Genomic DNA, 16,246 nt, shown 5'->3' with positions numbered 1-16,246 from the left:
AAATCTGCATCAGTGGAGTTGACCCACTGTTTCACAGCTGCTATGATGGCATCATTGCTAGGAAATTGTTGGCCACATAGTTCATCTTTCATCATCCTGACCGGATGGAAGCCAGAAGGTACCAAACCTGGACCTTACGTGTGTGTGGTACGATAGTCCAGCCAAGATTGGTAATGTGTTCTATGGTCTTCAAACTGGTATAAAGCCTAGCATTATCATGTTGCAAGAGAAAGGTTGTCTTCTTCTCTGGCCTGACTCTCTGGAAGTTTGAGCCTTCAGCTTAGTCAGCATCATGATGTACCAGTCAGAGTTGATAGCTTGCCCAGGTTCCAGGAAATCCAGAAGAATGAGCCCTCTCCTGTACCAAAAGTCAGTGCATATCAAGTTACCTACTGATAGCTGCATTTTGAACTTTTTCTTCAATGGGGAATTGACATATTGCCACTTCATGGACTGCTGTTTTGATTCCAGCTCATAATGGTAACACCACATCTCATCACCAGTAATGATGTGATCCAAGAAACAGTCACCTTCAGCTTCAGTTCAACAGGTCCTGACAAACTTGCATATAGTGTTCTTCCTGTTCCTGTCGGAGTGTTCGTGGGAGCAAATTGTGTGATATTCCAACATTGCCATCATCATTTCCAACACACTGAAGCTGATATTCAGCTCTTTACAGAGTTTCCTGGTCATAATCCACTGATCTGCAGGGATGAGCTGACTGGGACGCTACTCTTTTCATGGTTTGACAGCTGTGCATGGCTGTCCAGAACATGGCTTGTCTTTCACATCGCTGTCACCACTGCTGAAACACACCACCCACTGCCTCACTGTGCTCACATCCACTGTTTGGTCTCCACAAACATTCAGCAAGCATCAGTGAATGTCAATGGGTGCAATTTTTTTCTGCATGAAGGAATTCAATTACACACATTTGCTTCATACACTATTCCATGTCAGACACCATTCTGTCAGACTGCCCCTCTGCTGCCATCTGTCACATGGCAAGAAAATTTAACAGAGTATTGTTGAGAAGATTTAATCTCTACTGTGGTATCACCAACATTTGCCCAAGTGTTGTGGGACAGCATAATAAAACAAGAGTCATTACTTTCACAGCAGCCTTCGTATGCCATTTTAAACATCCAAAAGCAGAAGGCATCTTAAAGATGAAGACACTAGTATTTAAAAATGATGCTCCTACTTTCTGATGAAACAACTCACCTCTACGACCAGGAACACCTTGAAGGCCAGGGATTCCCCTCCCTGGTGCTCCTACAAAAAATTAGGTCATGTTATATTCAATAGACCAGAAATATCGCTCAAAAACATTGTGTAACATTTCATATTTTACTTCAAAATTCACTGAATCAAAACATAGATTTTTGTTATATATCCAATAACTGATACTTTATATTTGCACTAATGATATTTGTAAGCTTTTCTTTACAGCAGGAACTCTTATTTACCAGTTGTATATGAGGCAGAGTCTATAACAGTAAGCTTTGTCTTTTATGTTTCAAGAGGAAAAAGCCGGATAAAAATTTGCATTTAAATTAGTTAAAAAGAAAAATAAAAGAACATACATAATTATAAAAATGAAAATACTTTAACAGTGATTACTCAAAACTGAATGTGAAAAAACACATAAATATCTAAAGCGGAGGTGTCAAGAGGATGGGGCCAGAATCTTTTCATCTGGGCAACAAATACAAATTGGAACACGGGAAGTTCCATCTGAATATGAGGAAAAAATTCTTTTCTTTGAGGGTGAGAGAGCATTGGAACAGGCTGCCCAAAGAGGCAGTGGAACTTGCTTCTCTGGAGATATTCAAAACCTGCCAGGATGCTTTCCTGTGTAACTTACTCTAGGGAATGTGCTTTAGCAGGGGGGTTGAACTGGATGATCTCCAGAGGTCCCTTCCAACCCCTACAAGTCTGTGATTCTGTGAAAAAGACTTACTATGAATGCCTTCTCAGGATTTTATTTTTAAGATACTAATATATAAAAACATTTTGACTGTAAAACACGAAAACCCTTTGTCAGAATTCAGCACAGAACTGTATCTATCTGTGGACACTGATGACATCAGGAATGACATTCAGTTGAAAGCTTTTACACACTGATTCCTTTCATCTTTTTTGTGTAAAAGCTGAGACCCTTTCTTTAAAGGGATTTTGGTTCTCCTAGGTTTTTTGAGGTGAAGTACATAAGAATCATTAACAGCAATACTTAGACTCTTGCAGTAGTTAACATTTTAAGGGGAAATTATGACAAATCACATGCATAAGAGATGAGTGACATGTATTTGGTTGTTAATAGCATGTACTACAATTACATAGACAGTCAATGAATTATGTAAAATTAAAAGCCTTCTACTTTTAAATTCCTCTTTGGCTCCACAGAATTTTCTTATTAATCCATCCCCCAAAAATTCTTGTCAGTTTAGCTAGGGAAAAAAAGTAATTTTTAAAATAGAATGAAAGTATTTCACTTCAGTTACCTTGTTCTCCCTTTACTCCTGGGGGACCAGGCATACCGTCCTGACCCTGATTACCTCTTTCACCAGCAAGTCCATTTTCTCCAGGGTATCCAACAGCACCTGTGAATTAAAATGGACCACAGTATCATTTTCACTTCCATTATTTTGCACATAAGAGAGAATATCTGATTTTTTTTTTAATAAAAAATTTATTAGTGCAGCTACTTCAAGGACAGAGGTAACTATCTTGCATATAAACATTTGTCAAAAGCAGAATATCTTTTTTATTGAGTTCGCCGGACTTCAGTGGATTTACAACTCCCGCTACTTCCACTATTCCCACTATTTCCACGGAATCTGTGGTGCTGGAAATTCATACAAGCAGCATGTTTTCTTTCCCTAGCTTTATTACAAAATCAAGTTTTCCAGGAATAGATTCTAATCTTTGCTAATTGCTGCTAAGCCAGCATTAGTTCACTAAAGCCAACAGAACTACAACATAATTTAGATGAAGATCTGCATATGAGAACGTTCAATGCTCTTTCTGAAGACAGTGACTGACACTGACTTTAATGAAGTCTACATTACAAGCCTCTGCTGCTGCATATTTACACACTCCCCCTTACGTATTTTTTAATGGTTCAACCTTTTCTGCTGCTCTAAGAAATGACTGCAATGCTCTCTTTCCCCTCTTTCCTCACCAACTTATTTTCTCCTTCATGTCTAGCTATGCCTTAGTTCATTATTCTCTTTCAGTAGGTAAAACAACCCTACTGTCTATGTTGCTATCACACCTTGAGACTTTTGGACTGAAAAAAGAAAAAGAGTATCAAGGAAAAGGTTTCAGAATACTGAAGCAAAACTAAAACTTATTCCCTGAGATAAACTGAGAACATTGAAAATAGGCAGTTAAAGACCTCAGCTGAAATGGAGAAGATAAACAGAGCCTCACATCGACATTAACAGAGAATGTAACTATGTCAGGTAAATTCTAAAAGCTCGTAAGAACAAGAATGTCAACTGTCTCATTACAAAGAAAATAACAAACCAGAGGGCAGCAATTTTGTGAAAGATGCTATATACCATACCAGGAGAGCCCGTAACACCCTGCTGTCCTGGGTGGCCCTGCTGTCCTTTAACTCCAGCATCTCCAGGAAGTCCAATTTGCCCTGGAAGAAGAAAGAGTTTGGGAGAGAAAAAGAGGCATTATCACTTGGAATTTAGTTCAAGCACTAGGCCCAGACTCAGTTGGCTAACTTTGCTATTATTTCTACTTCAGACAGCTGGGACAGATCTCTAACTGCTATAAGCTAGCCTGGCTGTGCCAACTACAAAGAAGCTGTTGAGGTTTATGACAGTCGAATATAAAAGTGCCACCCTGCAGGCACCCTGCATAGCTTATTGAGAAATGCTCTTCTTCTAGAACCATATCAACATTTAATCCCCCTCCAAAACAAAACGTACCTGGGTTTCCAGCAACTCCCGTTTCTCCTCTGAGCCCATGTAGTCCAGATGCTCCTTCATGTCCTGGCTGACCCTGGGACCCTTTTTCTCCTTTCCTGCCCAAAACTCCAGGGGCACCTGGATCTCCCTAAGAAATAGAAATAGCAGTTGCACACAAACAGGTAAAGAATGACATTACATTCTGTATTTGAAGAATAGAAAAACCATACTTATTTTTAAACTTTGTGTATAATCGGGAACATATATAAGAAACAATATCATTCTTTAATCTGCACAAATTAACTTCAGTCTTTAGATGTTTTTTCCATAGACCTTTTTCCAATTTTATTCTAACAGTTGCTCTTTTGATTCAAAAATACACCTTATACATAATATGCAGGTATACAAAATAGTAAAATGCACATTTTATCTTGAATTCCAACCAACTTGCAGAACAATATATTCCTCAATATCCAGCTAATAAAGAAAGTAAACAGATAATCTGGACAGATTACAGGAGTTATAGTACAGCTTACATCATCAATCACATATTTTGGATAATTTCATATGTAAAGATTCCCAGTTGTTCAACAAACAAAACATGCATATCCACTTGGTCTAACTTATACCTAATAATAAACATTGCTAAAAAAAAAGTGGTATTAATAGGCTTTCAGAAGCCCACATAGTTTTAGATTACACAAATTTTGCATTTTCTAATTCTCTGCAATTCCTGAGTACAAGAGGATTTTTGTATGTATCATCATTAGCATATCATCTACTTATCTCCTGCAAATTCTACAACTTGTGCTTACACATTTTTCTGTTTCTCTTGTCAAAGGCTCTGCTCTTTGCTTAATACAACAATGTTTCTATTGCCTTTTTACCTTTGGACCAGGTTCTCCTGGGAGTCCAGGAGATGGGTGCCCAGGGTCTCCTTTTTCACCTGGAAAGCCACCATAGCCTGCTGGACCAGGGTCACCTGAAGTTCCTGGAAAGCCTGGAGATCCCTTGTGTCCTTTTTGACCTGGAAATACACAGACAACAACAGCATTCTTAAAAGCATCATAATCACATAGCACATTTCATGCTTTGTTAACTACTGCTTATATATTCAGATATTAATTCTTTACCAGAGATATTTTGTACAATTAGTGATTTTAATTCCAAACACGTTAAAAAAGTTTATTACATTTAACACTATATAAATTAAATAAGTTATATTTAATTTATTATCTCTAATTCCAATAGTCAAAACTTATAAAAGGAAAGTCTGATGACCGCTAGCCAGGCATTTGGTTACAAAACCAGGTTAAGCCACTATACATTGCCATGAACTGAATAATTAATGCCCTGAAATTATTGTTTAAGAAGTTATTATAATCAATATACAGAGATAGTCAGTTACAATACATTATTAGCATCCCACTATAAAATTCAAGAGAGAGAGAACTCCATTCTGTAATTCAGGCAAATGCTGGGGTGTAAGAAGTCTACAAACACTGCAGAGAATAAATCTCAACTTGAGTAAGTATTCTGTGTGTGCTTACAGTAACTGCTCAGATCTGTGTAAATGCTTCTGTACAGCTCTATCAGTTTTAAACACTACTTAATAGAAAATAACCTGGAATTCCCATGTTCCCTTTGTTTCCTGGTGCACCCGGAAATCCTTGTCCTCCAGGACTCCCTGGAAGACCCATGAATCCTTTGACACCTGCAAGATGAAAAAATAAATGTCAACTTCACATGCTCAGTTTAGACACTGACTGTCTAGCAGAGCTGAGATTAAAACAGAATCTTTTACTTCACACACTGCATGGTATCTTACTATTTTATAAATCAACTAACACTGTAGTATAATTCTTCTTCCTGCTCTAGATGCACATAAAATTATCAGTATCACTGTCAAGGAAAAAAACTCAAATATCTTATGTATCAACATTGACATATTAAGGTTTGTGACTGTTCACAGTATTTAGGAGTGGCAACTGATCCTTTGAAAATTTTTATCAAGATCAAGAATTTGTGTTCATGTGTTGGACTTTCCTTCCATTGTTCACCTGTGTTCAGTCTGGTTTCTGGGTGTGTCACAATCACGTTAACTTAATTTAGCTAAATTAGCATTCAGTTTACTGCAAAGTAGAGCTTCATCTAGAATGCCCAGATGTATAAATTCCAGGGTAGTGGTAATCTCTGAATATTTAGGCATGTCAGGCCTGATTTTCTCCCATAGACAGTCAGAGAGTACCAAAGCATTTGCAGCTTTTCTTTTGATGGCTACACTGCAACAGCTACCAAGGACATACGAGTGATGATTCTGGTTAATCGAATCATGACAGAAGCCACTTCAATTACAAGACTAAAATTATTTCTAATTTCTTAACTATCAAAATTTCTGTGTATCTAATTACAGTATTGCGATTTCTAGAAATAAATTATCTAAAAGAACTAAAGATACAGAGAAGTTAAAAGTTTTATTATCATTAATTTGGAAAAAAAACCCACATGCATTTTCTCACTGAAGGAAAATATGTATCGTTATGTATGAGGGCATGGTGATGGCAGAGCAAACTTTGTGAAATGGCATGGGTAGGTTTACAATTTACGCTGGATCTTTTTAGGACTTCTTTTCACTGGAGACCCAGCAACTTTCAAAATATTATCTTACCCTTCATGTGATAAGGTAATTTTCAACATACATACTCCATACCTGGTACACCAGGCACTCCTTCAGACCCAGTAAGACCTGGGGGACCTTGCACACCTGCATCTCCTTTTTCTCCTTTTAGACCCATTCTCCCTTGGACTCCTAAAATGGTTTCATTAAAAAAAAAATTGCACGACAGCATTTTAGAATGTGAGTTTTCTAACTCTTTTAAAACTAATGAAACCGAAATGGAGCAGAATATTTTACTTTGTTAACAAACACAAGCAAGAGACAAGGTCACAGTCAATGCCTTCTCTATTTCCCATATGGAGACAAAAGGAAGTTTCTGAAATCTACTACATGAAAAGGTCTACACAAAGCCAGACAGCATTATTTAAGCATGCACAACTCATATGCTGAGTCTTTATTAATATTACACAGAAAATAATTCCTCTGACAGTCAAATATTTCTAAGCAGAATCCATTTCTTTACAATCCAGTATTCAGTTGGTAAGCATACTCATTTCTGCTCAAGGGCTACTATGTGTGTAAAGACACACAGGATTTATTCATGTAATCCTCCTATAATCACATTTTATTACTGATTTCACATTACAGTGTGAGGATTATTAAGGATAGACTAGTTAAAATGGAAATAAATATTCAGTGTAATATCCAGCTATCTCACAAATGAAAAGACAGAGTGGTTGGCAATAATTATTAGAAAGCCATGTGAATACTTTGAGTAGTAAAGTCACTGTCTTCCACGTGTTAGAGTCCCCTGAAACTGCAACACAGATGACAAACCTAACTAGTTTTGAATGATGGAAAAGTGAACATGTACCTTTTGAGCCTTGCTCTCCTTTATTTCCAATCACAACCAAGGTTTCAGATGGTCCTGGAAAACCTTTGTCACCTGGTTCACCTTGTGCTCCAAGAAACCCTTTTCTTCCTTTCAGCCCTGGGGAGCCAAAAGAACCTGAAAGAAAATATAAAGACATTTTCTAAAGAAACCTGACTAGATGGTAGCATACAAAGGAAGCAGTGAAAATCCTGTCTCTAAGGTCAACAGTGTATGTAAACATACATGTCAAATCAACAGCTTAAGTACCTGAATAATTAATAAGACATTTATGACCACAGGTTATAGCAAGAGATCATAATTATTTCCCATAGTGAATATAAGCATAATATATCTGTTAAGAAGATATAATATGTTGAACATGAATGAGACAGAAAAAAAAAAAAGAGTAAAAAGCTCTGCAGCAAATCACTAACCATTTTTACAAATACCAGTGAAGTAGGAAAGGTGGCAATTCGGTAGGGCTAAAAGAAAACTTTGTTGTTCTGTCAGTAGACTGCAAGGGTCCAGAAGTCAAAGATTTACCAGGACACAAAGAAATTCTGGTTAAGATCCTGTACTCTTAAGGAATAATGAAGGCAGACAGTTTTGTCACTTGCCTCTGACACCAGGGTTGCCTGGACTTCCAATCCTGCCAGGGGGTCCAGGAATTCCTAATGGACCCATTATACCTGGATCTCCCCTAGAGCCTGTGGAAATTAAACAACAGAGACATATTTGTTAATATTGATCAGTAAAACAGAACACTACTTTAGAAAGTTATGCATGTGTCTGTCATTCAAGCAGTAAATTGATTCTTTTAATCTTTTCTCCATTTCTGGAACATAACTGTAGAAGTAAGTTTACCAGCTTTTAACAACTGAAACAGCACTTACATACAGACTAACCTGGGTAGTTTGAGGGGTTACTAACAGCTGCGATAGCTTCTATCAATGAATGAAATAATTGAGGGTGACTGTAATATATTTGAGATATCCATATCGGGCTGGGAGATCCATCACAGGATGTATGGGAAAGACATTCCTTTCTAGTTCAGGAGCTGGAGGCCAGCCAGGACATGACAGCTCATCTCAAGCGACACTAGAAACCTAGGTTTGGCCTGCGTATTCATCATTAATTTTACAGTTGTATGTATGAACATGTATGTACCATCTCCTTGCAACAGAATAATGAAGGATTAGAGAATATTGAAAAATCTTTGGTAAAAAAGCAGCATTACACACCTGATTTCTTTTATTCTACAGACCACGTATGAACACATTTCAGAAAGAAAAAAACAACTAAACAACTCACTCTATAGGGATTACCTACTTAAAGTCAGCTCTGGTTAATGTGATAGTTTGAGTCACAACTCTGACAGACTCAAGACCTGAACTTTTTTTTTTTTTTTTTTCAGAAAAAAACAGAAAAGTAGCACTAATAAGCTATTCAGTTGAAAAAAGCATTGTGAGTAAGAGCCACTAAATTCTTTACACTTCCATTATGCTGGGAAGACTCAGAACATTAACTAACTAGTGTTCTATTTCCGACACTGCTGTACAGAAAACAGTGTGAAGTAACATTCTATTCTCTGAAGAGTGCTGTAGAAAATTTGGTATTGTGTCATAATAGCTTCTAGATATCCTAATCATTCAGAAAATGATGATTGATCTGTTTTCCACATAACATCATATAGGTTTGTATATGAAAGCTGCTAATGTAGACTGTTCCTGTATTTTCAACTGAGAGATGATTATATGACACCATGACTGACACCCTTTTGCAGAGACTGACTAAATTTCTATGTCAAAACAAGTATTTGCAGTGTCCTTACCTGGCACACCAGAGACTCCTGGCCTTCCAGACTGTCCCTTGAGACCAGGTAATCCTGTGTTTCCCAGGAGACCTATTAATCCAGGTTCCCCAGGCTTTCCATAGACTCCAGGGATACCCAAGCCAGGAGGACCTAGTTTGCCTTTTGAACCTAGTGAACCTCTTCTTCCTAAGAAAAAATGCATGACCGTGTATGTAAGGTATACCTTGCTGGAAAATTAACCTTCATCTCTATCTTGCCATTTAAGTACAAAACTCTTCTTGAACTCTGACTGACAACTATACAGAAGACATATATGTGTAAACATACAGAGGATAAAGCAGATAAAAATAAAATACCAATTCTGCATTCATCCTTCAAAAACTCTGGGGAACGATTTCCCATCATGATGAAAAAGAAATTTTGAGTTCACATGCAGGAGAATAACTGAGCTGAGTGTCTGAGAGTGTTTCTCTTAGAATGGAAATCATACACAGTAAATGCAGGTACTGTGAGTCCCTGAACTGGTTTTCCATATAGTTGAGTCTCTTCCTCTCTTTTGCTTCTTTATTAATGACATTGCACCAAGTTCAGCCCCATATGAAACAGACAACTGAAACAGATTTTTACCTGTGGAATTTGCATGAGTTTATGATCACTTCTTGTGCCATATAATGCAATCTGAATCTTAATCTATCTTAATCAGTTGTGCTTTCTCAAATCTGCAGATAATTCTTCTTTTAAATGAGATCTCATTTTATAGCAGATTATCCCATTATCAATATCCATAAACAACTTTAGATCCCTCAGGACATTGGAAGGCAGAAATAAAACCCAGAACCACTCAGCCAAAAAGCTCGTTTGATTTGGAACATCCTACCTGGTGGGCCTATAGCTCCCTGAGCACCTGGCAAACCTGGCAAGCCAATAAGACATTCAGCAGGTTTCCCTGGAAAACCTGGATCCCCAGGAACACCAGACGAGCCTGGATCTCCTAAAAGAAAGGAGATTGTTTTCATAACAATTTAGATAGTAGTTTGAAGCTTTGCATGAACACTATTTAACTTGGCTTCCTTTTGCTTAAAATATGGATGTAACTTGCTGTGTTCCTCATGCTTGTTTGACCACAGTACCTCTTAGGCCACCATCGCCGTCACGTCCAGCATGCCCTGGTAAGCCTGGAAGTCCTGGAAATCCAGTATCACCTTTTGGGCCAGGAATGCCACGACCTCCTGGTGAACCCAGTTTGCCTGGCTCTCCAGGAATAATCATGCCTGGGTCACCCTGCAATACAGAAATACAGACAATCACTGTGTACTATGCTTTTCAAATCTGCCAAAATATTTTCTCCACCCTGTGATCAGCTAGCTTTTCTTATTAATAATCTCCTCTCTCCAGGGATCTTTCACCGCACCGCGTGTAATATCTCCAATTCAGTAGACCACTGGATGTTATTGACCAGCTGAAGACTCTACACCAATATATTAATTTGCCTAAATAGCTTTTGAAGTCTGTCTCCTACCTCTAAGAAATTGCTACTAAGCATTACAAAGCAATTCCCTCTGTTTGGCTGTAACTGCATTATGATGCTTGCTTTAACTGTGAAAAATGTTGGACATATATCTGAAAACAAAATTTTTCCTTTATTTTGCATGATAGTTATTTTTTCATGAGGATAATTATTTAAGAGATCAAAGTCAGCACCGAGAATATTCAGAATATTCAGTTATTGTTGTTTGTTTTTGCCTCTTGTAATTCTTCTGAACACTTTTCCATGAATACCGTTTTTAAGACAAATGTGCCAACTCTCTTCCCTGAAAGGAAAAGTTGAATTGTTTGTTCTTATTGGCTGACTGAAGTGCTGGTTGTCTGGGGTACGAGCAAACCAGTATGTTCCTTAAGCTGGTTAGTAGATCTGAGCTTATACAAGCCACTGATTACACATTTGGATCAGAAAGGTCACTCCAAATGAAGCTGTTTGGTGGCTTGAAGCACATATACAGCATAATAATTAAACAAATCCAAATAATTTAAACTTTCATTATTTGTCATATAAGAACAACAACATATAAAAGAATGTCATACAAGCATACACAAAAGAAGAAATGACCACATTTTCAGAACAATTAAGTGTTATTATTTTGTTCACATTTGGATCCTGATTATGGAGTAGTCAAATGTCCTACAATTACATATGCCATCAGTAATTTCTGAGTAGCCATCTTTTCAGAAGCTGTGGCTTTAATTTTAATTTTTGTTTTTTGCAGAAAACAATGCAATAACCTCTTTGTGCTATGAAAACAGAAGTACCAAAACATCCCAAACACTTGGAGATCTGAAATTTTGCATCTTTAGTTGAAATTTTACTTTACACCTCTCTCATAAGAGATTCCATTTCATTTCATAGATTGTGCATCACAGGTTAGTAAATACAGGAGTTCTTATTTTCCTTATGTTTCTTAATTTATTTGTGCAGTGTCATATTTTATGAATGGGATCTATGGAAAAGTCTGTGCTGTTTTTCTAACTGAACCTTTTCTCCTGGTTGTCCTAAATTTCCAGCTCGGCCTGGCTCTCCAATCTTTCCTTCACAACCTGGTGCCCCTCTGCCTCCAGGAAGTCCTTTATCTCCTGCAAATGAAATGAAATCTCAGTACAAATGCCATATTTATCACCTCAATTTACAAATGTGTATTTGTATGTATGCCGTTATGGACTTCTTTCACTACTTTCAGTTACAACCTGATATGCATCCCTCACAGTCTTTTTCTCCAAGCATTCACTCAATACTCATTGTAACACTGCTCAGTTACTTGTTTCAAATGTTAAGTAACAGACTGGAGCGAACCTGCTCGGGTGCCAGCTCCCTCCTAGTCTCTTCAACAAGCGACACTGTAGTAATTTTAGTATTAGAGCTTTTTACTTTTTGTTTGCATGTTTCCGGATGGAACTATTGAGAGTAGATCATAATATTTCTAGTATCCAAAGGCATATATAAAAGAGGGGCACAGCTGTGCATGAGGAAGGGCCAAATTCACAGTATTCAAAATGCTTTCTACTTCCTCCAGAGTAGACCAGATACAACACTGTATTGAACACTGATTAAAAATAAAGTACCGCTACTTGTACAACTCTGTTACACACATGCAGGTAAACAGAATCCATCCGAAGTAAGCGTGGCACTCAGAAAAACTACCTATTTGGCCACCAAAGGAAGCATCAATGCCTTCGAATTATCTTTTAAAATATCTTCCTACTGGCAGCTTTTATACTTCTCTAAAATACTTCAGATCTGCAATCTGAAGGCAGGGTTGCAACTATTGCAACCTGAAGGCAGTAAATTACAAGAGTGCTAAAAGTCACCTGACTAATGCTCATTCATTTTTTTTCTTTTTCATTCCAGATTAAAAAAAAGTAGAAAAAAGGTTGTGCGTTTTTTTTTTTTGTTTTGTTTTGTTTTGTTTTGTTTTTTTAAAGAAGATAGAAAGTGTGTTTTACCTTTTGGGCCCGGATTTCCAGGAAACCCAAGGCCTGGAAAGCCTGTGTCACCTGCTGGCCCTGGGTGCCCCACATCACCTGGCTGACCACTTGTTCCAACCCTACCTGTTCAAAGAAAACACATAAACTGTGATGCATCTTACCACGGAACTTCAACACATAGTAACCTGTTATTTTCTAGTTTATCATTATTAATTAAAACATCACTGTAGATTGCATTATTAGATCTTTGACACTATTTATCCTCCACATCATTTAAAATAATAATTGTGATCTTTGTGCTGACGACACCAAAGCAGACATAATTCTGTGAGTTAAGCCTTTAGTCTGGGGAAGAGGAGGCTGTGGGGAGTTGCGCTCTTCAAATACCTGAAAGGTGATTGCAGTGAGAGCGGGTCTGGTCTCTTCTCACTGGTGACAGGTGACAGGACAAGGGGAAATGGCCTCAAGTTGCGCCAGGGGAGGTTGAGGTTGGATATCAGGAAAAACTTCTTTACAGAAAGGGTTGTTAAGCTCTGGAACAGGCTCCCCAGGGAGGTGGTTGAGTCACTATCCCTGAATGTGTTTAAAAACCGTTTGGATGTGGTGCTCAGGGACATGACTTAGTGGGGGGTTGTCAGAGTTAGGGTAGTATGGTTAGGTTGCGGTTGGACTAGATGATCTTGAAGGTGTTTTCCAACCCGAGCAATTCTATGATTCTATGATTCCATGCAATATTCCCAATTTCAACTTTTTTGAACAACTATGTGCAGATAGAAATCTTCTGCTTGCTGACAGTGTTCAAGCAACACATCATAGGGTTGAGGCTCAGAGCAGAACCAATTATATGAACAGAAGCTACCATTAAACTGACGATAGGTTTTTCTGTGCTATTCAGGGCAGTTTTAAGGATTACGGTTCTAAAAATCAAAGCAAAGATGCCTTGCAGTTAGCTTCAATCTCACTGCAATATTTAGAAGACCAGCTATCAGAAAAGCATCTCTTCTAAACCCAAGCCCTGAGTCCACCCATAAAGGAAACTCAGGATCACTCACAGTATCTTCAAACAGTGGTTAATAAAGTAAAGAAAAAAAAAAGAGCCTGGAAACTTAGTAATATAATTAGTTATTCAAGCAAGCTTGCAACTACCGTATGAGATTTTTTTACCGTTGCTACTAAGGGCTTAAGAATGCTTTAAGCTAATTTTGATTATTCTCTTTTGAGGACTGCAGGAGTTACAGTGTATTTTAGGCTAGACTTTGTCAAAATTATTCCAGAGGCATCTTTTAGGATATATGAGCTGCAACATACACACCTGAAGTTTCTGTTTCTTGGAAAATACAAGACAGGGCATAGCACTGCTTAGACCCTCACTGTACTGCACACTGTGGGCATGGTCCGACATGCTCCTTTCCTGTTCATTTTTATGTCCACTTCCCTAATTGTCTTGAAAGGCAAAGATATGGCTAATTCCTTTGTCTCTGCACCACAGAAATTCTTCTTACGGTTCTCTCAAAATAACCCAACAGTTGTATCCAGCCACAGACGGTAGAGAAATTCCAATCAGATCATCTCTGATTTTGACATTACTTAGAGTAAACATACTCACCAGGCACTCCTGGGGGTCCGGGTAAACCATCTGGTCCCTGAGGTCCTGGCAACCCAGGTAGTGGAGCTATCCTACTGGTGTCTCCTTTCAGACCTTCAGGAAATACATTATGAAAGTCTTATAGCTTGGAAATGTTATGCATTTAAAAATATTAGCAAGCAATCTATTCAGTTAAAATGCTGTCTTCAGCAGTTTCCATACTTCTGAAGCTCTGACAGATTTTGAATAACCTTCAAATCCTGACTTAATACAGGGAAATAATTTTATTGACACTAAGCCCGCCTCACGTCTTCCTCTCAGCCCTCCTGCAGTCTGGTGGAAACCCAGAAAAAAGAGCACAAAATGATTTCAAATAGAAAACAAAAGTTACTGTCAACACCAACAACGACTGCTCTCAGACCAGACTGAAAAGAAACAAACCAAAAACCCTCACAACTAGCAATGTCTCCAACAGAGATTACTGTAGATTTCTTGATTTGTGGAACAATGTGACAAATCCAGAAAAAGTGACAAAGACTCAGACATGCACTCTGATAATTTCATCCCTTTGGATAACAAATTCACATCTTAAATGAGTCAATAGCATAGGCATATGGTGTCCAGTGTCTGACTGCAGTTACAAGCACTAAGCTTCAGAATCCCATGGATCCAAAATTCAAAAATTCTCTTTAAGAAGTGACTTTATCTTGAGTACATCTCTCCTGTCCAACTTCAAGTTCTTCCAGATTATACTTGCCTATAAATAAATACACTGATGATTCTGGCACTGATTCAATCCTTCCTATTTTCCCCTGATGACTTAGCTCACACTGATAACTGGATATATAATTAAGAGATCTTTTTTACAATGAAGACAGTCAAGCATTGGAATAGGTTGTTGAAAAATGTGCAGTCTTCTTCCTTGGAAGTTTTCAAGGCTTGACTGGATAATCCTTTGAGGAACTTGTTCTAATCTCATAGCTGACCCTGCTCTGAGCAGGAGTTTGGACCAAAGGACCTGATAGGGGCCCTTCCAACCTCAGTTATCTTACGACCCTAAGATTTTTGCTATTGTTTCTAGTGGGGCTGAAGCTGGAACAACACAAATCTCATTCAAAGAAAAACTTCCTATGTTTCATAATTCATATCTTTGTCTTCAGTCTCTCTCCGAAATTGAAATCTTCAACATAGGTAAAAAATAATAAAATATTAAGTTACAAACCAGCTTCTCCAGGCAATCCATGCGGACCAGGTAATCCTTTCGAGCCTTTAACACCTCTTATTCCTTGCGGTCCATATCCTGGCAGTCCAGGAAGCCCCATCTCTCCAGGAAGACCAGGGTTACCAGGCAATCCGGGTTGCCCTCTATCTCCTTTTGAACCAGGCAATCCCTATTAACGATTACACATGTCTGTATACCAATAATCACTTGCTTTTCATGCTAACTTTCAAAACAAAATGCCTGATTCTTTGTGACTGTGATATCACATTATTTCAGCAGCAGAGCAGCTCTGTTAATTGAAGAGGACTTTTATGACTGATTTACTCAAGAAAAAATGAATTTTAATATCAATGGTTACAAGCATAGGGCATTCATTCATCCTTTTTATTAAAAGTGAAATAGTACAAATCAGCTTGATTTTCAATCACTGTGGCATTACATTGAACTATTATTTTTTATTTTTCAAAGCAACATTTGGGAAAAGACAAAATCTCAATATCGATTCTCCTTGAATACAATGAGGTCAGGTTTAGAGTGAGTTATATCTGAACTGCCAACACAGCACAATGATAATAGCTGGCTTTTGTTTCTGGTGAACAAAGAACTCTGTCCTAACAATTCCATTCTTAAAGCAATTCTCCCAGCTTTTGTGGTTTTTCTCAGCCCTGACTGGAGATTAACTCCTAAAGACCAAACAGGAATTATTTGGATTATTTTTTTATTTTAAGCATT

General features: G+C 37.9%; 1 protein-coding gene across 11 annotated transcripts in view; it reads right to left on the bottom strand.

The window, feature by feature from the left end:
• Window positions 1-16,246, bottom strand: part of COL4A3 (collagen type IV alpha 3 chain) — a 131,171-nt gene that overhangs the window by 11,194 nt on the left and 103,731 nt on the right. For all 11 annotated transcript variants that reach the window (XM_021395316.1, XM_021395310.1, XM_021395313.1 and 8 more), the window contains 16 exons: window positions 15,515-15,683; window positions 14,314-14,406; window positions 12,726-12,830; window positions 11,761-11,858; window positions 10,361-10,511; window positions 10,108-10,221; window positions 9,249-9,416; window positions 8,035-8,124; window positions 7,418-7,552; window positions 6,637-6,735; window positions 5,551-5,640; window positions 4,814-4,953; window positions 3,948-4,074; window positions 3,572-3,652; window positions 2,505-2,603; window positions 1,225-1,275 (listed from right to left, as the gene is read on the bottom strand). In XM_021395316.1, the coding sequence (XP_021250991.1) occupies window positions 1,225-1,275; window positions 2,505-2,603; window positions 3,572-3,652; window positions 3,948-4,074; window positions 4,814-4,953; window positions 5,551-5,640; window positions 6,637-6,735; window positions 7,418-7,552; window positions 8,035-8,124; window positions 9,249-9,416; window positions 10,108-10,221; window positions 10,361-10,511; window positions 11,761-11,858; window positions 12,726-12,830; window positions 14,314-14,406; window positions 15,515-15,683 (1,810 nt within the window). The remainder of the gene's footprint in view (window positions 1-1,224; window positions 1,276-2,504; window positions 2,604-3,571; window positions 3,653-3,947; window positions 4,075-4,813; window positions 4,954-5,550; window positions 5,641-6,636; window positions 6,736-7,417; window positions 7,553-8,034; window positions 8,125-9,248; window positions 9,417-10,107; window positions 10,222-10,360; window positions 10,512-11,760; window positions 11,859-12,725; window positions 12,831-14,313; window positions 14,407-15,514; window positions 15,684-16,246) is intronic.

This window comes from Numida meleagris, chromosome 4 (genome assembly GCF_002078875.1).
Source record: "Numida meleagris isolate 19003 breed g44 Domestic line chromosome 4, NumMel1.0, whole genome shotgun sequence".
In the NCBI taxonomy this organism is placed as follows: Eukaryota; Metazoa; Chordata; class Aves; order Galliformes; family Numididae; genus Numida; species Numida meleagris.
This window is presented reverse-complemented; position numbering and strand designations above follow the sequence as displayed.